General features: G+C 39.1%; 1 protein-coding gene across 3 annotated transcripts in view; it reads left to right on the forward strand.

Annotated features, from left to right (window-relative positions):
* The first annotated feature begins 1,102 nt into the window (after positions 1 to 1,102).
* WFS1 (wolframin ER transmembrane glycoprotein) overlaps positions 1,103 to 23,171 on the forward strand; it is a 33,844-nt gene continuing 11,775 nt past the window's right edge. The window contains exons 1-3 of one of the 3 annotated variants that reach the window (XM_017824543.1): positions 1,103 to 1,121; positions 3,332 to 3,508; positions 20,900 to 20,982. In XM_017824543.1, coding sequence (XP_017680032.1) covers positions 3,337 to 3,508; positions 20,900 to 20,982 — 255 coding nt within the window. In that variant the 5' untranslated portion in view covers positions 1,103 to 1,121; positions 3,332 to 3,336. Of the gene's footprint in view, positions 1,122 to 1,244; positions 1,376 to 1,922; positions 1,940 to 3,331; positions 3,509 to 20,899; positions 20,983 to 23,171 lie in introns of those variants that run through there. The other 2 variants (XM_017824542.1, XM_017824544.1) reach the window with 2 other exon arrangements.

A 23,171-nucleotide genomic window follows, 5' to 3' on the forward strand; every position in this document is an offset into this window, starting at 1 on the left:
ACCGTCAGCCCAAAGTAACAACAGATAACACAAGGCAGGCATTGCATGTTCCTAATGAAACCATATTACATTCAGACTGCAAATGATCTTCTTAAAAGTAAATGCAGGGAGGTTTTTGCAAATTTTAATTTGAAGTAAACACGAGCTTGATGTTTGTTTAAACTTACTTTAGGTAAAAAAAAGAATTTTCTTATGACTTCCAAGACAAGGAAATAATGAGGACACGGGGGGGCACATTTTTATTTGGGGATTAAAAACAACTCCAACATGCAGCGACACCAAGAAGTAGGATCTGACATTTAAAAAAATGAAACACATCAGAGCTCTCCATGATCTGCTGCAAACTTGGAACTTGTGAAAACCAACTGAGTAACTCCTATTTTGAATTTATAGGTTGATTGTGTTTTGGTTTTTGGGGTTTTTTTTTTAATTAGAAGGTATTCAAAGTACCATGTAGAGACCTTGAGCTGGAAAATAAAAAGTAATGTATTATTTCCAAAAAGTAGTAAGATTACTATCAATACAACAGCAACACTTACAGGTAAGCTCAGAGCTTGCTTCCAGCCAAGGAGCTTTCCATGTATGTGGCAGAAGTGCTGGTGTATAGAGTAGTAACTTAGAGGAATTAGTTACTCGGTTACCGCCCTTTCCCTCCTTCCCTTCGCTCCTGTTGCTCTCCACTGAGGAACACTGCCTTAGGGGGAAGCTCCGGTTCATCCCACCGGGCTGCATGGCAGCAGCCCCCGCCGCTCCCTGTTCGCCCACACCGGCCCCTTCAGCAGCGCCGGCCCTTCCCGAGCAGGGCTGTGCCCGCACCCCGGACCGCTCCAGCTGCCGCCGCCTCCCCGCGCGCTCAGCACCGGCCCCGCTTCCAGCGCTGCCATTTTGCAGCTGCCCCAGCCCGTCCCGGCCGCCTCCGTGACACCCCCTCGTTCCCAAGGGCCGGGCGGAGGGGAGTCCCTTTGCGGGTGCCGCTGCGCGGGGAGAGCCCGCACAAGCCGCACCGCCCTCACCAGCCCGCTGCCCGCCCCTGCGCCGCGGCCTCCGCCTCTTCCTCCTCCCACCAGCCCCGCCCGGCCCCGGCGGGCCCTCCCCGGAGCCCTCCCCGAGCTCAGCGGGCGGTGAGTGGCAGCCACGCCGCCCCCTCACACGGCGCGGCGGGGAGGGGAGGAGAGGGGGCCGCGGCCGATGGGCGGGCCGGGGCCGCGGCCGATGGGCGGGCCGGGGCCGCGGCCGATGGGCGGGCCGGGGCCGCCCCCGAGGGCTGAGGGCTCCTGGCGGCGCCCCACTCTTGCCCGGCCGCCTCCGGAGGCGCAGGGGAGCATCGGGGAGCATCGGGGGAGTCCGCGCTGCTGACTTTGCCCTGCCGGGCTCGGTGAGCGTCTGGGGCGGGACGCCGCGCAGGACGGCCCAAGCTGCCGGGCCCCTTCCCGGCCTTCCGGGGCGGCATCGCCGCCCGGGCACTCCCGGACCTGGCGGGGAACGAGGCCGAGCGAACTCCGGCCCGTCCCCGGGGGGTGCGGAGTCACTGCCGGCAGCGCAGCGCGGGCGGTCCCGGGCGGCTCCCGGCTCCCCCTGCAGCGCCCGCGGGCTTGTGAACAAACCCGGGCTCCCTAAAGCCTTGCCCTGTCTCCCATTCCCAGACTTTCAGAGGAAATCCTCAAATCAGATCTTAAGGGCTGTTTTCTGCTGGCGCGGGAGGGAAAGTTGGTGGTGCCCTTCGTAGGATAGGCGCGGCGTGGCTGTTGGGACGGGAGTGTTTTTGCGGGCTGGCTGATGCCGAGGGGAGCTCCTGCTCCCCGCCCTGTGCCGGAGAAGTGCCGGTGCCGCCCGGTGCCTGTTCGGGAAGGGGCTGGAGCCGGACCCGCCCGTGCCGCGCATCCCCCGCGCTGCGGCCGCGGCCTGGCTGCCCTGGCTGTCCCTCTGACAAAGCGCTAAGGTCAAGTTTAAAACTGGAGGCAAAGTAACTTTTGTGATTGTATAAGGGTTAAAAATACCCATGCTGGTTTACTGGGAAGGTATTTTAATCTCTGTGTTTTCCGAGGACTGTTTGAAGGTTGAACTGAACTGTCTTGGTTTATTTATAACTTGATGTAGAAACATAATACAGGAATGCATTTACTTGTATCAGTGAAATATATTCTGGTTTAGGGAAGCTTAATTTTGGCAACTAAGTTGTCAAATTACAAAGAATATGTTTTGGAATTGTAATATTGCTGGTACTTTTAGCATCCTGTCGTGATTTTACTGTTCTTTAAGTGGAAAAAGTTGTTGGCTGAGTTATGTAGTATCTTTGGTTTTGGCTATACTACTTTCATCTTTACAGGGACATCTTCAGGTCAGCACTGTGAATTAATTCTGTATTTATCCGGACTTAAAAACTATAGTTTGTGGACACATACCTTCTGCAATGCTCCTTGAAAGTTGCTTGACTTCAGGGAAGTTGCTCTTAAGCAGCAAGTGTTACTCTATGTTACACTGTAGTAGTATGTGCATATCTTGCCACTTCTGTCTTGTAAAAGCTAAACTTTCAGTGAGTACTTTTATTAAAGTTTACTTATTTAAGGAACTTTTTACTAATGAACTGAGATCCCCTCATTCTTTAGGAGAGGGCTTACAGTTAAAAGGCCTTCTCTTGTATGGAGCCATAAGGCCTTTCCCTCCCTGCCTTAGTGTGGCATGTAAATACAGTTTTTTAAAAAATGGATATAGTAAATAAAGTAATCTTATTTTGGTAAGCTTATTTTGGTCCATGTGTATTTCAATTGGAAATGTCTCTAAAGAGCAGCCTTGGTGGTGTCCGCCTTCTCATTTTCCATGCAGAGTTCTACATCTCCTCTTCCTTTGCTTTCTAATATTTGTTGTCTTTCTCTGTCACCTGCTTAGGTGATGGCAGTTAACCAGGCCTTTGATCTAAAGTGAATTTTTCTATTATTATAGATGTGTCCATAAAAAGTTAGGGGTTAGTCTTTATTTCTTGCATGTGTAGATTCAAAGAAGTTATTTATATACAGCATTTACAGGATTGATTAATTAATTTTAGTGTTTATTTACATTTGAAAATCAGTTCTTATTTAGTTAGGAAAAAAGGGAGTCCCTATTCTAGCACAATGCTGTATATATGGTCAGTCTTACTCAACAATAGCTGCCCAAGCTTGGAATTACTCAGGAATGTATAAATAAATCCTGAAGTTGCTATCTCCCTTCTTGTCCTTTTTTAGGCTTCTTGTTCAACTAATTATACAAATACGTTCAGATTTTAAGTTTTTACTTTGGTTTTACATTGTGACCCTACTGTCTGATAATTAGTCATTATTCTCTTCTTTGGCAGCTAAAATGAATTCAACTCCTGATCCTGCTTCAAGTCCCTCTCACCCCCAGCAGCATCTTGGAAGGTCCCAGCTAAACGCTGCTCCTGTGGACCACAGGGAGAACACACCTTCAGAAGATTCTGCAACTTCTTCAGTTCCTGGCTATTCCTGTAACAGAGAGAAAACTGAAAGAAATGGTAAGTATGAAAGCAATTTTTATTGGCTTATGTTAAACACGGGGAGATTATTTGGTGTATGTGTATTCTAAACTCTGTTTAAAGAGACACTGTAAAGTAGGAACATAAATTTCTCCAATTTCTTTTAACCTGTTCTTGTGGAAGAGACTTTTCTTCTGCAGTTTACTTTGTGCATATTTTCAAATTTTCCTATCCAATTTTTCATATGTGTACAGAGCAATAGGAAAACAGTTTGTTTGAAAAATTGGCAGGAAGAATTAAATTAAATTTATCATAATACTATCATAATTTCAATTTAATTCTTTATTTGGCTAGATTGCATACTAACTATAGCTTTAATATGAATTCTAATGTGGATGCATAGATACTACTGTAATGTAGACTGAGGGAATAACAAGTTGATATATGAAACCAGAATTGAAGTTAATATTAGCCGTCAGATAACAACTTGGGTTTACAATCATCATACAGTGTGAAAGGCAGAATGATGATTTTTTTTTTTCCCCTCACTGTGAAACCATTGAGTTTAAAAGATTGTGGAAACTGATGGGATGAGAGAAATGTCTCGTACAAAATGTAAAACAAAAAATATCTTGCTCCTGTATTCAGCTACTGAGTTCCAGTTTTAAATTCTGTTTGTAATTTAACACTTGAGCAAGACAGTCTTGTGTTCAAGGTCTAGAAAAATTACTGCTCTTTAACTTTCTTTAAAATTTGACTTTTGATTGTGAAACTGCTTATGTGCCTGTCCTTAGACTGACATATATGAGTCACTGTTGAAGGTAATAAGGCTATCCAAGAGTTTAAAATTATTAAATGTGTGAATATCTTAAGTGGCACGAATCAGGTGCAGCTGAGCTCTGCGCATAGTTCAGGCCAATATTGTGGCTGTGTTAGCACATCTATTGTGTGCATCTAATTCAGAACTGACTGTTGGAACCTTCTGGGTTCTTTGCTACTAAAAAGCACATTCCAGATAGAGGAAAGTATTTTTTTAGATACCTCAATTTCTAAGATTCCTCAGTGTTCATTACCAATTTTTTCATCTAGCCCACCTGTAAAAGAATTGAGAAATTAGAGAGACCTGACACTTCTAACATTAATTAAGTTATTATTAATTTAGAATCAGTGCCAACAGGTATATTTTCTTTCATTCTTCATTCTCCAGTTTCTTAATATACTTCAACAGGGAAAGAATAGCAACTATAATGTGAATGTGGTATAATGTTATCTTGGGCTTAGTTATAAGGTGATTTGAAAGAGCAGTACATAGGTTTCTGTTATTGGTGCCCACATTCATGCAAGATTCTGAAAATTAATACAAGCATTTTAGCGGTGTTTTGCACATAGCTGCTGTCACATGTTTTTTTTTTATGGCTAATTTGGAGATTTCCTTATTCTACACAAATACTGGACTTCTAACAAAATACTGATTTTTATCCTAATTCTCTTCACAGACCTGTGTGTCTACTAATGGTCTCTACCTATGCAGTTTTGTTTTAGAGATGTTCTTATTTGTTCCCCTATAAAAGAGGACTTTTGACCATTGATGTATTTCTCCATTTCAGTTGTGACTCATTCCTGATTGCTTTAAATCTCTTCCCATTAAAATATTACTGGTGCCTGTTGCCATTGTCATTGCACTTTCCATCCGTGTATTAATGTATGCAAGTATTTAATGCAGCAGAATGAGCTACCGTTGCCATTGTGTCATGCTGGAGTCTCTAACAACCAAGATTTTAGTGGATTTAGATGAACATGTCTTCAGTAACATGTAATACAGTATTTTCTTCTATGGTTATTTTAGAGTTATGCCGTTCGGCATAATGCTAACAGTTTCTAAAATTGAAAACTTTTTTAAAAGAAAGGAATTAGAGAATTTTTTTTCCACCTAGAGCAGCACTGGTCATTAGGACTTAAAAATGGGGATTTTAGTAGGACGTCAGAAAGAAGTGCAAATAGAAATACAAATTCACAGAGATGTATGTGCATATAAAAACCAATATGACAGAAAGTGATATCTCAAACAGAAAATTGGCACTTCACCAATTTTCAGAATATGACTGACAGAGAAAGTATTCCTTGGAATCACTAGAGCTTTTACCAATAAATAACATTCAAATTGCTGATAGGTCTAGGGAGAGCAAAGGGTTTGGTTTCTTAGCCATGGCATGTTGTGGTTTAATTGTATCAAAGGAAATATGCACTAGACCAGATGTTCTGAGAAGGGCTCTGCTGATTTCTTTCTTGGAAGATTAAGAAGTCAGTTATTTTGAATAGTCACTATGACCATGACTAACTCTGAGTGATGTAAAGGAGGACTGAAAAGACCAGCACATTGATATACAAAAAGCCATCTCAATAAATATTATCAAATACGTATAACACTCCTCTTTACTGATGACTTTAGTATCTTGCACAAAATTTTATAAACTTAAATTTGTAATACAAGTAATTTAATTTTTAATAAATCAGCTATGATTTCTGTTAGAGATTGGGAGATGTACAGTGTACATCTCAATTATCTTGAAAGGCAGTTTTATCTCAGGCCTTTCTACCGCATGTCCTTGTGCCCTTCCCCTAAAGAGGGTTACTGGTATCCTGGGCTGCAGTAGTCAAAGCATTGCCCCACAGGTGGAGGGAGATCCTTCCCCTCCACTCAGCACTGGTGAGGCCACACCTGGAGTGCTGTGTCCACCTCTGGGCTTCCCAGTACAAGAGAGACATGGAGTGAGTCCAACAAAGGGCCACAGAGATGATGAAGGGGCTGGAGCCTTCTCTGCTGTGAGAGAAAGCTGAGAGAGCTGGGGCTGTTGAGCTTGGAGAAGGAGAAGGCTCAGGGGGGTTCTATGAATGTACGTAAATACTTGAAGGAGGGGTGCAAAGAAGATGAAGCCAGGATCTTTCCAGTGGTGCCCAGGGACAGGATCAGAGGCACTGGGCACAAACTGAAACACTGGAGGTTCTCTCCGAACATCAGAGGGAACTTTTTTGTTTTTTGAGGGTGACCAAGCACTGGCACCCTCAAAAGGTTGGCTGGGAAGGTCACAGAGTGTCCATCCTTAGAGATACTCAAAGGCCATGTGGTCCTGGGCAACCAGCTGTAGTTGGCCCTGCATGAGCAGAGGGGTTGGAACAGGTGACCTCCAGAGGTTCCTTCCAACCTCAACCATTCTACTAATTCTTGTAATATTCTTGCCAAAGTGTCTGCACTTCTGATCTGTGCATTTTCTTCCAGCCTTTATTTATACCCACTGTGTTTTAAGGCCATAGAATCAAAGTGAATGTTAAGTAATTTGTTTCCCGGAAACACCCATCATCTATTCCTGTAGCATTATCCATATCTTGCAGCATAATCCAGCAAATTAATGAGCGCCCTGGCTCTGATTCAGTAAAGCACTTAAGCACTCACATATCCTCATCTGCTCAGGTACTTTCTTGGGGTCAAACTCCTATACTACAGGTTTTTTCTTAGCAATCCTTCAGTCTATATTCTGCTAATGTATCATTGGATAGAGCTTTCCCAAATCTTCGTTCGCGAAGCCTAGCCATGAATCATTGGATAGTGTTTGTTATTCCTCATATAATTCCTTTAACAAGGTAACAGTGGTTTGAGAATTTATTGAGCTAATCAAATCTGAATTTAATGAAAAAATATTCAATTGTTAGGATAATTTATAGATAACTGGTTTTGCTGAGTTAAAAAAGAAAAGGAGCGTATTCGTATTTCTACCCAAAACTGTTGCATTCTGCCTACATATGTTATTGAGTTTTGTGTATTTGTAGGGAATGGAATGAATATGGTTACATCAGCTCTCATGTTTACAAACAAATGAGAAAAAAAAGTTGTTACTCTTTCAAGGATATTCATGGACAGGAAGTTTATTAGTGAGCAAAGCATATACACTACTAATTAGAGCTCCTGAAATTTTAAAACCATTGAGTCATCAGTATCCATGTAAGCAAATTACAGGAGAGTTTGTGTATGGCAAGGAAGATCAGTGTCTGCTTACTTGTGAAGTCTGTCAAAACAGACTAAAACTCAAATCTCCAGAGACATTTTTATGTCTCTCAAGTGCAATACCCCTTTCTGGCATCTGTATTTCGTCCACTCTGCATCTTCTTCCTTCAGATACAGCCCTAAGGCAGTGCGAAAAGACAGAGCTCAGATGAGAGCTCTCGAGGTCCCAACACCAAATTCTCCAAGTAGGCTTAGAAACATCATTCTTGCTAGTGGAACCATTTCCTCCACTTGTACACAGAACAGAGAGGGAAAAAGCACCTTCAACATGGTGGCTTAGTTAGCATGTGGGCATCTGTAGTGCTGCTGCTATTAATGTAATGGTTTTTGAAAGAGATGCCTGAATCCACACTCCAGGTAAGTGGTCTGTATTGCTGAGCTAGAAAGTAGATTTATGTGGCCCAGGGGATGTTTTACTTTTGATTCAGATGAAAGGAAAACAGAGTTGAGAGAAGCTTCTCACAATACGATGGTGATCGAATACTTGCCTGGGATGTCAGGATTCAAGTAACTGCTTCAGGTCAGTCACAATGGTAGCTTGAGCTGGACTAACTCTCACCCCAGGGGAACATTTATTGTGCTGCAGGTTATCTGGAGGAGCTACCATTTCTTGTAATGCTTAAGGACGTTCCAGCATGTAAAGTGTCTTTCTTAAAAATTGACTGTCTGCCAGTCAGCAGGTAAAAGAGAAACTGGGGGCACTGTGAGGGTGATAGCTTTCTTTTCTATGTGGATAAAACAGATTTTATGTGTTTTTTACATCATTCATGCACATTTGCTAGCCAATAAGGTTGGAGAGGAGGAATTGAAAAGCTAAGTTGCAGTGCTTGAAGAAACGTTATGTTGGTTAAGGAACTAATTTTGGTTTTGTTTTGTTTATACAGAGTTCTGCATGTACTTAGGTTATGAGGTTTTAAATATCTCTTGCAAGAGAATTACTTTATTATTTGAGTGACTTAGAATTTATGAATAGTAAAAAAAAAGGTCTTTTAAACAGTTTATGATGCATCATAACAATTTACAACAGTGCATCTCCAACACATTTGTAAATGATAGCTAACAAATAGGGAACCTCTCTAATTTACAAATATTTTCTGAGTGTTAGCCTCTTCCACTTCAGGTTACAGAAAACCTTTGCTTCAGAACTCTGTTGTAGCACTTCTGTGTCTTCACTTTCTGGCAGTTTGCTATTGTAGACTAACTTTTGAGGCAAAGTGAAATGTTTGTGCAAAGCTTGAAGAAATCTCAGAAAAACCTTTGATTGTTTGAAGGGGCATATTATATCTTGAAGTATTAATTACTTAACAATTTGACTGTCAGTTTATTAATGCCCCTTCAAACTTTACCTGTAATTACTAAGGCTCCTGGAAAGCTCATTTGCCAGGCATTGCTGTGGGGGAGAAAGGATTCTATCCAAAAAAAAGTTAATGACTGTGTTTTTGATAAAATTTTGAGACATCATCATAGTTGCTGCAGAACAATGGAAATTGGCTTTTTCAGTCTGCTGCTATTGTCGTCAATAGCATGCTGGTGGTTGTAGCATATGTAGGAGTAAGACTGGACACCCATTTATTTGAAGAAAGATTCTCCATCTTTGCCTCTTTCACTATTTACAGAAATGGCTTTTTTTCTGCTGATAACAAAGATACTGTTACTGCTAACAATTTTTCACATTCACACAATGAACCAGATTAAGAAAAGTGCCCTAGCTCAATCTTTACCCATTATTTTTCAGGTGGATAGTTTTCCTAATCTGTTTGATAATAAAATGGGGTTTTTTCTAGCATAGTCCTAGGGTGTTGGAAGGATAGAAATGAGCAGTTGGAGGGTAGAAGAGGAAGAGCTATGCTCAAATTTTTAAAGTATGTAACGAAATGGGAGTGGCTCTATAAACTGTTTTGTGTTAAAGATTCAAGGTTTCTATCGTACACATTTATAAATTTAATCTAGTGGTTGGAATACAACCTTTCAATTAAGTTTCCTTCGAAAGGAATCCAATATTCGTGTTCCGCTGTGCAAACAAAATGCGTTAAATGGGAACTGTTGAAAAGTTAAAAAGACATTCCTTATCTGAACCAATTCTCTAATATAACATATCTGCACTCAGCAGCAGCCAGCACTGCTAACTTCTGGACATGTTTTGCAATGGCTTTGGAGGAAAACATTGGAAGTACCTAATACCCGTACGTTCATCTTCAAATAAAACCACAGCAAATCCCTGTGACACTACAGGAATCAAGGAGAGACTTAAAGTCTGTTGTGCTGCTGGAGGGCCCCTTGCAGCAGCAGCAGGCCCACTTTGTTGCAAAAGTTAGGAGACTGGAAACTGGGAGATAAAAGGAATCCTTTGCAAAGTTAGTTAATTACAAGTGCTTACTTAAGACACTGTGGATTTGCTAAAGAGTTGCAATGGGCCTTTTTGAAGGGCCACTCTGTTTTGATGGTAAGCTAGTGAACTGCTGGAGTGGCTCTGTGGTGAACTGCTCAAACTGCAGAATTGCTGAAATTTCATGTGCATTGTGCAGGTTGTCATGATAACTTTAGGTCTGCACCTACAAAAATATGTGGGCTTGGTGAGGTTTATGGTCTCAACTCTTTCTTCCATTGCTTTTCTGTAGGTTGAATTTTTTTTTTTTTTGGCTGGAGAGGGTTAATAATGATGATTATCAACTGAGAAATGACAAAACAGCTAATTTATTTGTAACTCTTCATTTTTGGGACATGTTAGATTTATCCCAGCTTATCCATAAAGAATTTAGTCAGAGACAGCAGGACTGTCTCATTAGTTGTGTGTAAAATTATTTTAATGGCTTTAAAAGATCATTGTACAATAATAGATATGCTAGAAAAAAATAACTTTTTTCTCCACTTTTAAAATTTATAGTCTATAATATCATCACTCTTAGTCTTCCACCTACACGCTTTTTTTTTTATTGCTCTCCTGACAATTTACCTTCATTTTGTGGGGGTGCAGAAGTTGTTCCTATTTCAATTTAATGCTATTTGATGACTTGCAATTGTGGTGTGACTAAGAGTATTACTGTATCTACAAATGTGTTGCTCCTCCCAGAGAAAGCAGAGTTGAGTCCCAGACTTCAACACCTTTGTAAACAAATATTATTCGCTTCTCTCCCATCCCTGTTATCACCTTTAAGAATAGAATGCCTGCCAAAGTATGCACATATAAATACTTCTAATTGTTCTTGGGACAACTAGGACCATCTTAAGATCTAACTATGAAGGTTAAAGATCTAACTATGAAGGTACAAGAAAAACATGCAATGCACTCTTAATTGTACCAAGCCCTTTGCAGTTGAGATAAGAACACGGGAGGCTTCTGAATGGATGAAAGAATTCAGCACTCAAGGAAGAGCAGCTAAGCATCTAAAGTTAATAAAACCGTTTTTCAAATCAATGATGTTTGTTGTATTTCTTCTTCTCCAGTCAGTTCCTCTGTGTCATTATATTCTATATGTACAAATCATGTTTATGACATGTGACACTTGATGCCTGCTTTTAAGTGGAATGTCAGTCTTTCCAGAAATTTTACTCCTACATACTTACTGCACACAATACCGCTGAACTTTTGGAGCTTGTGAAAAGGGAGTAGGAGGATTTTTCTAGAGCCTCAGGCTGGCTCTGCTGAACACTGAAAGCTACAGTACAATCGAGTGACACACAAAAGCTATTAGAACCTTCATTTATTGTTACAAAATGTACAGATCAACTTTTTACAAAAGTACGTTGATAGTGTACTGCTACCACATTCTACCCATGGATGAATCTGTTTTTCCTGAGTGAAAGAAATCAGACATCTTTGGAGATAAGGTTACATAGCATCTCCTAACAAATGGAATGATTTTTATTTTGTCACTAGCATGTATATGCCCTTAGTCCTAAGGGTGTCTGAGATTCTAGAAAGCTTGTGTCATAGTGAAAACAAAATCTCTAATAAAAAGCTGGTGCTGTTCTCTGAAATTGTTGGATTTGTTGAATTTTATTAACTTAGCAGATTTGTACTTACAGAAAAAACTTTTCCTGCATAAAATCCTGTGTACCACTGCATGAAAATTATGACCATACACTTCCAAAAGGGACTGGAGGTATTGTGTAAGATGTGACTCTGAAAGAAGTAGGGAGATTTTGCACAAAATGTATTTTCTGTCTGTTTTGGTTGATACCCATGGGCAGGCATCCCTGTAAGATTCATTTTTCTACCTTTTCTTGATTATTTATTGCTTGAAAATCAATTATTTACTTTGTATGTGCATGCATTCTTGTTGCCCACTTCCCACCTAATATTATAAAATTTTCTCCATACTAGCAAATGAACTATTACTGAAAATTCACCATAAAATTATTTTCTATAGCTAGTATATTTAATTTGTGAAATTCTTAAAGGAAATTCACTTTTCTAACATAAATTAACTCCACATGTGCAACAGGCTGTTATTTCTGATGTTTCAGTCATATTTTGTTTGTTGGGGTTTTTTGTACCACAAAAAGACCAGGTGATTACAATACAGTCCTATCATAGTTTTGGACAGTATAGTAAAGCCTCTGCTGACTTTGTAAGAAGCTCTAACAGTTTTTGACTGTACTCTAGCAATAATGGAGGTAATGAGAAAGGTAAATAATGGAGGAGTAGAGAACAAGTCCGATGAAAGCTGAGGTGTAGGAGACACGATTCACTTACAACCGTGGTTTGAGAATCCCATTCAGTCATCCAAGGCCGAAAGATGACAGTGCTTCAAAGTAGTCTGCATATACAGAGTTTTTGCAGGTGGGTTCAGTTTAGCAGCTGAATCCTTAGTTTTTAGGAAGCCAAATGATGCTTTTTCTCTTTTGGTTAATTTTAGCTTGTTTCTACTGTAGGCATTGAAAGCCAGGGAACAGAACACATTTCAGGGCCCTTAAAGGCAAACTGAGGATGATGGAGGATGAAAGATTAGTATTAAAAAGTGACTGGCTTTCAGCAAGTTGATTAATTGGAGATATTTATGGTAATGTTTAAGGTGATGAGGGTCCTTTCTGTGCTCCACCCTAAATTCCTTTGTTTCGGGATTTATAACATGGTTTTGATCTGTTACTGTCTGTTTCTTTTTCAGGCTAATCCAGTGCTGTGTTAGATAGCTACATTTTAATTTTTTTCCATGGCACAGAGTGGCACAGAGTGCATTTATAGTTCTAAATTTAATGATTGTAGAACAGTTAGACCCTATCTTCAGCACTTTTATTAATATTAAGAATAAGCTTTGCATGTTGCACTTCAGAGGCATGTTTTTATGGAAATATCTAGACATAAAAAAAGATGAAATAAAAATCCAGCTTCAAGTTCATCATAATGAAAGTCATGAAAGAGGCTTTTTCAAATACAAATAATTCTATATCTGTCTTTTCTGTGTCATGTCTGTCTCTACCTACACATTCATTTTTTCATCTTACCTTGTGGAGCATGGTGGGAGGAGTGGAGTTTAGCAGCGAACATAGGTTATGCTAACTAGTATCCTCTCACAGTAAAAGCAAGTAATTTTCCTTGTGGTTCAGACAGGACTCCATTTCAGATTCAATTACAGTAAAGACTTCTTGCTAAGGCAGTAAAATGATGTATGCCTGAAGCTTCAAGTAAGTACAGTGCTGTGCAATGTGACAAAGTTCAGTTCAGACATCAGTACTCTTCAAGGTATATGGAGAATTTGTTCATGTGTGGGAGAAGATCTAATGTCAAAGACGTTCTTCCCTCCCTGCTCCCACCCCAGTAATTTAGCTGGTTCAAATATCTGTGGATGAAAGCTTGTTCCCTACTGCTCTATCAAACATCTGAATTATTCTTGTCAGTTAATAACATGAAGCTGAGAGAGACACCTGACATCTGTGACTTCTTATGAGTAGAAAACCCACATGTTATGTACTGAGCTTCTAAAATAAAGGTCGTGAAAACACAAAATACAGTTTTTCTTCCTCTGGAAGCCATCCACCTTTTTCTTCTACCTGAACTAACATGGGAGCATTACAGTTTGTGAAGGCTCACAGAAGTTGCTCAGTGTTAATACTGGAGAATGTGATAGGCTTTTTCAAGTTCAATATTCTTGTTACCTTTTTCGTGAGAATCCTTTACACTATTAGTTACAGCATGCCTGCTAGAGCCAGGGAGCTTTTTCTAAATGCAGTGCTAATGCTGTCCTTACCTGATTTTATTCATCTTTTACTGAGATGTTAAATGTGTTCAATATCAGCTGTTTCCTTCTCAGAATGTTCTTTAGCACCTTCAGCTAGAAATTTTCTTGTTCAATGGTGAGGTCTTAGTATTGTGCTTTCTGTGTTTTTTTTCTTTTACCCTTGATTTGTCCAGTTGCTTTTTAAACTCATGGAATTATTTGGCATTTATCCATATATGCCTTTTAGGTTTTGGATTTGGAAAGACATTGAATAGTCTCTCTATTTGCCTGGTCCATTTTGCAAATTCTTCATGTATATTGTATCATGCTCCTTAGTTTCTTCCCCCAGGTTATAAAGCCCTGATAATAGCGTCTTACTAGCACTGAGCTGGGTTTTTCATAAAACACTGTGTAACAACTCCAAGGTGTTATTCTGAGTGGTAATAGTTCAGAGCTTATCCCTGTGTGTGCAGCGGTAATGTTACTTCTTGGTTTGCTGCATTTGACCTGGCCTTTTATCACTTAAGGGGCCTCTGGTGGTCTAGTGGTTAGGGTGCAGGACTCTCACCGCTGTGACCCGGGTTCGATTCCCAGCCCCCCGGGCAGATGGAGCTCGTCAGCCTTGTGAGGCCATCCATCTAAGAGAAGGTCACTCTAAACAAACCTACATCCTGGGGACCTCACTGCCACTGTCCAAGTTTGCTCGGCCCCGGCAGATGAACCTCAGGATTAAAGGGTGGGCTCAGTTCAGCGCACTCTGTGTCTCACCTAAAAAATCCACTGCGCAGGCTCGAAGGGTTAATGACCTTTCCCAAATCTTCGCTCGCGAAGACTGGCCATTATTATCACTTAATCAGTTGTTAAATCCTTCTGCAGGTTTTTGGGGGGAGGTTTGGTGGGTTTTTTGCCTGAATAACAGAGAATCATCAACAGACTTTAGCACCTCTATGTTAGCCTCCTTCCTTTTTTCATTCACATATAAATGCCTTGAATGATGTAGGCCTTACTGTATATACCTGTGTGTCTGAAGTGATCAACTTTCCCCTGGGAGAATGAAAGCTGTGTATTTCTATTCTTCATATTTTATTTCTTAATCTCTCACTTATCTGTGTAACAGGCTACATTCAAATTTGTTTAGAGGACTTCTATGAGAGGCCTTACTCAAACTACCTTTGGAGATGGAAATATGAACTGGATCCACCTGTCCAACCTTTTGACTCCTTCAAGGATGTCTTATGTCAAGGCTTTTTACCCAGTATCTTTTTTTTTTCTCAATTAGGGAAAAAAGGGTGTTTCTGTCTTTTGGTTTATCTGACTACTTAACTCATAAAGTTATTTGTTAAAAGTCTTTAAAATCATGTGTCATTCCTAAATGTATAACTTTCTGGGGTGGAGTTGATGCCATTGTTGCTGCTTTCTGGCCTTTTTGTTACCCTGATTTTTGTCAGTGTGCCTTACTCATCTTTATTCAAACAAAAGATCAAGGAAACCGCATTTTAAAACCCTGTACTTAAAAAACCTAAAATTTGCAAGATCATTTGTGAGACTGCTAGCCATTGCTTGGCTCACTGTGCTGGGCCACCTTGGTAACAGCTTTCACCTATGGCAACTATCAGATCTTCTCATGGAATAGTGGAAATGTTTTATGTATTTTTCTAGATGTGTATTCAATGAGCTTGGAGGTGTATTCCCACTGAATTGGAAGGAATGATCACTTGTGTTGTGCATATGCTTAATTGTTCTTGACTATTTTCAGTCACTTCAGGAACACTTGCTGTACTAATAAAATGGGAAGGCCAATCCAGAAAGCTTGTTTCGTATCTTGTCATCTTGGATCCTTTATTCTCCCCAACACATGGGTTTTTGACTCCTCCTCCTGCACACCCCAGTCACTTCTTTTTCTGAGCCCAAATTAATGCTTGTAGTCACGATCATATAAAGTGTGTATGCCATACAGGTTTCCTTCATACTCTCAGTGTGGGTGTTGCTTAATGCATTCATCTTTTGTTCAGTAGAGTTTCCATGAGCTTTAATATTCACTCGTAAAACCTGTAATTTCTTTTAAACTTACATATTTCATGTGAATACTTCATTATTGCTTCCTGTACTTTCCGTTTTCCTTTTATTTTGTTCTCATTAGCCTTTCACTGTTCAAAGCACTTAGAAGTCCCCAGCTTGTGTTTGTTTAAAAAAAAGATTTGTTGTGCATGATAACATAACTGTCTCAGGGCTGTCCTCCAATAACTGTGGAAACAAATAAGATCTTTAAGCTCAAAAGCCATAAGAAATTGTGATCCTTTAAAATATCGTTTTTTCTCTTTGTTACTCCTTGTTCGTGGTCTTTCTCGTCTTGTTTAATCTGGAATTCAGATCAGCTGTAGCTGTGACCTAACAAGAAAGCTGTGTGCACCTGGCCAGGGGGTGATAATAGCTGGCAAGGTGCTAAAAACTCCCTTGTGCTGGGTAAATCCACTCTGCTGAGAGCTTTAATGTGCTTGTATAGGAAAGTAAATCAACAATGCTTTTATTATTCAGCATACACTCTGTTGATTCTTTCTGCATGAAATAACTGCAGTAGATTTTTTTGAAGGAAGAGGTTAGAAGAGCACTTAGAAAATGTAGGGTATTTTATGTAATGGGTGTGTGTGTATGATCCACTCTATGTATATATATGCAACTAAAATATTTTTCTGTGTGAAAGGATTATTATTTATGTGCCTTTAAAGATTTTGGAATTCGAGAATGGAAGTGTCATACATACACAGTGTCACTTAAAATGCTGATTTTTTGGAAGGAACGTTTGTCTAAAATTTTTGCTAAATACGTTATCAGACACTTCGCAACAAGTCAGCCAGCTACAGTGATGCAGGCATGACATGTTTCAGTTGTATGTGTTAAGGGTACTAGAAAGGCTGGAAATCTATTGCATCTATTATTGATTTGTGCTTGAATACTAGCAGAGACAATTACAACCCCAGGGTACTGTTGTTTGTCTTGTAAAATCTTTGGCATTGAAAAGATTTCTTACCTAGATTGTGTAAGTCCATTCGTCAAAACCTTGTACGTATGTCAAAGAGTTTGTGGGGTTTTAGTCTTTGGTACAGTCCAAAGATGAGGCTTATATGTGTTATTTAATCTATGTTGGCATCTTTCTTTTGCAGCCTAAAAATTCTGAGCATTGGTATCTTGTAATCTCACTTGGACTAATCCCCTACTGTGGATTAACTGCCTTTTTATCAATTTAATGGCTCAATTTCAGAGGTAGGGGACAATAATTGCATTCTGACATAGCATTCTTTAAAAAACTGAAACATTTCCTTCAGCAACATTTCCTATTTCTGGTCAAAAGCTAACAAACAGTAAAAAGGCTGCCTATGCCAAAATGAATGCTAAATTTTCATTTGAGACTATAGCAGCAAAGCTGGAATTCTACTTCATGTAGCCAAAGTGCCAAGTAATGTGTAAAGTTTCAGAAAGTAAATAGTTGTCTTCAGTTTTCATCAGCCTGTTTACAATCTGCTTACATAAACAGCTGTGTTTAGACTTCCATATTCTGAGTACTTTTCCTGGAGTTGTAAAACATAGTTTTTACTAGTAAACAGAAATTACTCTAGTAATGTGTTTCTAGTACCTTTGAAATCTGTCAGTTAATAACAGTAGGTTTTAGCTTACTCTTATTCTGAATGCTGTGTTTGACTGTGAAATGCATACTGGTCTTTATCAGTTTCATTGTACTGAGTCTTTTTTAATAAATGCTTTAATAAAGTGGGGTTTAAGTGGCAGCTTCAACTTGTTAAATGAAAAACCTGAATATCAGAAGTGGATATTGCTGTAGGCCCTTAGAGGTTTAAATGCTTTCTGTAGTATGATGAGATAAACACAGCAAACTCAGATACACCTGCTTCATTCTTTGCAGATCACAAATAAAGTTTTTTCCTTTTTTTTTGAGTAGGACTGAGAAAATTAAAGTATATCTTGTCATTTTATATTTTAAGCTTAAGACTTAATAACACAGAATAAAAAAGAAAAAATTAGTAATGATGCTATTGTTCCAATATCCACTGACTAATTTGTGTTGTATGACCTGTCTCTGGGAAGGTAGAATTAACTATATTGGGAACTGAACTATAGAGCAGTCTGATGATGAAATAAGGTTTACATAAGGTCTTGGTGGCAGAGTAGGAACTACAGACAATATTTAGTACTAACCACCCTTCCACACCCCTGTTCTGTCTTAATTTGTTTCTCACATAAATGCTACGTGCCACCTAAAACTTGAGTGCTTTCACTTGCCTGCTTTCATTTGAATTACTGTGGTGCTTGCGAACCTTGAATAACTGATAGACTTCATTGGCTTATATAAATGCACCTGACACAAGACAGCTAGTGAAATCTATTTTAATTGTCATAAAAGATACATGAAGTATTGCAAGATGAATGTTCCTGTCTTCTGGAAATTTTTATATTCAATACAGAGTAGAATTTGACATGAAAAAGACATGAGTTTTTAGCAAAACTGGAAAATAAAAGCGTCTACTGACAGCATTTCCATTACAGTACTCTTATGTGGGAGGAATACACATCAAGGCATTTTCTGACTAAAAACATTCTTAAGAACAAAGGTGATAAGTTATAGATCACCACTTTTTATGGTATTTTTATGGCAGGTGCATATGCTCTTATATAGTGTTTGTTCTAGAGTTGGGCTGAATTGAAAGAAAGTGTGTATTGTCCATCCTTTTTCCAGAACACACTTTGACTGTGTTTTGGACCTTTAACTTTCAGAGACTGACCTATATACTTCTGTGAGAAAGTAAAAGGATATGGCAGCCATGAAACTAGTCATTCATGCTTTACCTGTTTACTTATCATCTTTATTTCAAGTAAAGCAAAAACATTGCCAGTTACTAGAAATGGTACTAAGATATTATGAATTTGATCTGCACAACACTCCACAACCTGTTCTTCTGCCCTTGCCCTACAACTACAGAACCAGCCCACAGACATATTTTTAATTAACTAGCTGTTATTTATATTCATAGATCACGTGTGAAAGTACATAGAATTGATAACTGGATGGGAGGAATTGGGCAGTAGGTTGAAAATAACAGCAGAAAGTGTTTCTTTCCCCTGGCAGTCAGCTCTGGTAAAAAAAACATTTCAATGAGTTTGCTACAATAACACCACTTTTTTTCCTCACTGAAGGTGGTGGTTCATAAGGCTGCATGTTTTTAATTTTTCTTTTTTCCCCATCTTCTCAAAGACCATTATTTACATGTTAATCTGCAATGTAATTGCAATAAAGTAACTATATCCTGATGGTGTAAAACATTCCTGTTTTGTTTCTTCAGCTTTCTATTGTAAAAGTGTTCCTATCTAATGCATTTATCTGAGCAAGAAGAGCTGGAAGGGATCCATTGTGCCATGCTCTTATGTGTGGCAAGTGGAGCAGGAGAGAAAGGAAGACACTTTGCCATGTAAGCTGCCAGACTACTGCCTTTCTTATAACCATTTTTATCAGTTTAGCAAACTGCTTTTTATAATTTGGGTTTTTTCTTGTGTGTGTAAATTCCACCTAGTTAGCTAACACTGACTTCTGAATGGTGCCTCCTATATTATCCAGAGTATCACTGAAATATTTGTGGTATTCTCAACATGCAGAAAACCCTGAACAGAAAAAAATGCATTTCTAAAACAGTAGTGTTGAAGGGGCTAATGAATATGAAAGCACAGGAAGAAACAGAAAAGTACTGCCTTGGCCAGCTTGTTTCATTTGGGTGGGGTAAGCGGATTAATATTATGCTTCTTTCAAGCAGTATGCTCTTCCCTGTAACTTCTTGTTTATTGTTAGCAGAGAACCCCTGTATGATGTCTGCTGGTGTGAGTGGTGCCATCTGGAAAACAGGCTTCTGACTTGGTTAGAGTTCAATCCTATTGGTTATATATCAGGACAAGGAGATTAAGTGGTTAATTTTGCTTTGGGATGCTGTTTGCCTATTTTACAATAATATTTTTGCAGCTTTCTGAAAAGACCAAGTACTAAATGAAAATTGCTTTTCATTGTGTGCCTTGTTTAGTCAGACAACATGTTATAATCTGGCATTAGTACTTTTCCAAGTGGAGCTTGGCAGACAAAACTGTGGCATGGTGAAGAAGGAAGTCTTACTTCATGGTTTGCTCCTGTTAAAATACATCCATTTAATGAAAGCGTTGGCTTGTAGCCTGTTCTTGTTTGAAAATAGTCCCAGTACCAGGGATGTTAAAGAATGTAAGTAGCCCTGTTCTTCAGGAGACTATATGGAATGCGGTTTATTTCTTCCTTCCTCCCAGCTGCTGAAAAAGAGCGGATACTAAATGGCACCTCAGCTGGCAGGGCTGCTTACCAGCTTCTGGCGTTGCTGCTGCCCAAATTAGGCCATCTCATAAAAAGTCATCTCGTAAAAAAAAAAGTAGTAGTTGTGACCTTTGTCAGCTTTTCCACTAATCCATTCTTCATTCATCAAGTAGAATGCAACATGGAGTTCTTTACAAACACTGGATGTCAGATAAAACTTTCAAGACTTTTTCTTTATGATTGACTGGTGAAGCAATATGATTCTTTTGAAGAAAAGAATTATTTAAGTCTATATGGGTACAGTAGATGGGAAAGGAGAAAAAAAAAATCAGGTGGAGTGTGGAACCAGACAAAAAAATGGTGAGGCTTAGAGGATATAATCACCGTTAGTCTCTCTATGCTCCAGAGACTGAGGACCTGAGCTTTCAAATATACTGGACATGTTTTAAAGGTCTATTAATTTTTCAAGACTCTAGGAAAGGTTCTAGTACTAAATAAAGAGAATGACAGGTGAAAGACTGAAGTGCTATTAAGAATAGTTAAGTACAAAAGCTGATCTGTACTACATATTCTGTGTGTGCTCATTTATTTTAATGAATATTCTATTGAGAAAGGAATTTTGTGGAAGTAAATGAGAAACTGTAAACTGTATGTGTCATCCTGTGGCAGGTACCAAATAACAAGTAAATATGCTGAAGTACAATACTGAGATGGAGTGTAAATACTGTAATAAGTTAATTTCCACTGTTCTTGCAAAACACTTGTGTTGGATTTTTTTAGGTATGATCCTTTAATTCTTCGACCACATATAGCAATGATTTTTAAAATGCTTTAAGCTATTGGTACTAAACAATTTTCTTTATCAAATTAATTTATAGAGGGCATGAAGGAAGAACCTGAAGTGCTCTTTGAAGAACTGCTTGAGAGGGCAAAAGCTGGAGAACCAAAAGCACAAACAGAGGTAATTTTATATGTTCTTTGTCCAGTCTGGTTTGCTCTTAAGTCCAAAAATAGCACTGCCTGCTGTAGAACTATTATCTCTTCTTCAGTTGAACCATGTCTGTTTTGTTCTTAAACTATTCAAAGAAGGTGATGCCAGATGATTTCTCTGCCTTGAGAAATGCTGCTTGCTCAGCATTGTGACTGGCTTCAGGTCCATCTCCTGAGCAAGCCTTTAGAACACATGAAAAATGGGGAGGGCGGGCAGAGAGCACGGAGAAGGTGCAGAACTGCTTTTGCTTTTCAGTTTGGTTTTTTGTATTGTTGTTTTTTATTTTGGCTTTTGGGGTTTTTTTTGAAAGAAACGTTTCAGTTACTTGTGGAATAGGGACTGTTAAATGGTGGTGGTTCAGCACTGCACTATGTACAAAGATACCAGGGCTCTTAGGCTGGACTCTGTGGAAGAAACATGCAGGAAGCACCTGCCATCGAGTTGCTTTAGCAGGGACAGAGGTTGGTTGGTGTTTTGCTCAGATATCATTTCTCTCTTGAATTAAGATATTTTAGAGAAGAAGCCCCTCCTTGTTTATTGAAATTAGCTGTGTTTAGTTGTTTAATGGCAGATAAAATTGAATTAATAGTAGCAATTCTGTCCCTGTGTTTGTTAGCACTTCAGGTATCCCTTAGGTTTTAGGAAAATTGTACCAGTTTTCCACTGCATTCCATCATCTGGTGTATTGGTCTAGTATAAACAGCTTAAAATTGTTTAGAAGGGTTTTAATTTGTGTTTAACTTGGTTAGTGTTTTACTTGAGCATTCTTTTCCAGCTTCAGCTTTGATGCTGAAAGGTTACAGTCTCCCACATGCTCATTGGTGGTTTGGATTTTTCCCCAAGGATCACAACTCTTTTTGCAAATGAAAATCAAAAGCTGGGATGGGAAAAAATGAGGAAAAAATATTTTAAACGTGGTATAAAAGATACGGCAATGCCAAGCTTGCTTCACATTCCATCTCGACTTGTTTGAGGGGCAGACTGACCTTGGAGTTGTAACCTGAGACAGTAACAAATTCCTCACTCTGAAACAGCTGGTGGCTTTGTGGGGGGGGAAACATTATCATCGAGGGAATCACTGCTGTAAAATCCATGTTTTGGCTCTATTTCTCCACACAAAAGAAAGCAAACTCTATAAATATTCTTTCTGGATATAACTTGCAGTTGAGTAAGAACACTCAGAAATACTTATGTACTCTAAGCCTATGATGCATATGTATGTATATAAATAATAATTTTTTTCTTCTTCTCAGTTCATTCCACTTTCACTCCCTTCCTTTAGCTCCATAACTGTACATTTTCTGTTCCCACACAATAATAGGATTCCTATCATAAAGGGATACAGCATACAATTTTGCTTCAGTATGCACTCAGAATGGATTGACTGCCTGAAATGGAACCCAAAATACAGTCATTTCATTTCTATGCAGTCACGTTTTATGTGACTTTTGGAGAGGGAATTAACTTTTAGTTTTTAAAACACTAAAAAGAGATATATTTCTTCTGTATTGCTGAATATGTTCCTGTAGAATCAGAAAAAAATCTATTTTTGTTTCTTACCATTGTAGGAGTATGAATGAGAGGTTGAAATGCCACTGTTGTGCTGTTTGCTAATAATCACAAAGTCAAACATGGAAAATCAGTCAGTTTATTGACTTGTAGTTATTACTGTGTGTTTATTCAAAAATAATTCTTCCATGACTATGGAAATACATGCACTCTGACTGGCTGTCAACATGTATTACTGTAACATTTTGTAGGTTTTTTCATTCAGAAATAACTATACGGTGGTTATGTAAATGAAACACCCACAGCTGGAATTCTGTAATGGAGAAAAGGCAGCTCTGTGCCTTTAATCAGAGGATGTCTGCACTGGGACTGCTTGAGATAACCACCTCAGCAAAGCCAGAGATGGGAGCAACCTTTGAGAAGTACAGTATGAGGATGTGTGCTAAGCCATTACCAGCTATGACTTCATTTCAGTTTTAGTTCATGGGAAAGAGAATCCCAGATTGCTTAAATGACAAATCTGAGGTTAACACCTTTTTCCATCAGTTCTTTCTCCTTTGACTGCTGCAGGCCAGAGCTTTGCAGCTATTTTCGTGTGGTTTGATGTAAGAGCTTTGCTATTAAAATCATAGACAATGCAAAAAACCCGA

The sequence above is a fragment of the Lepidothrix coronata genome, unplaced genomic scaffold (assembly GCF_001604755.1).
Source record: "Lepidothrix coronata isolate B3197 unplaced genomic scaffold, Lepidothrix_coronata-1.0 Scaffold111, whole genome shotgun sequence".
In the NCBI taxonomy this organism is placed as follows: Eukaryota; Metazoa; Chordata; class Aves; order Passeriformes; family Pipridae; genus Lepidothrix; species Lepidothrix coronata.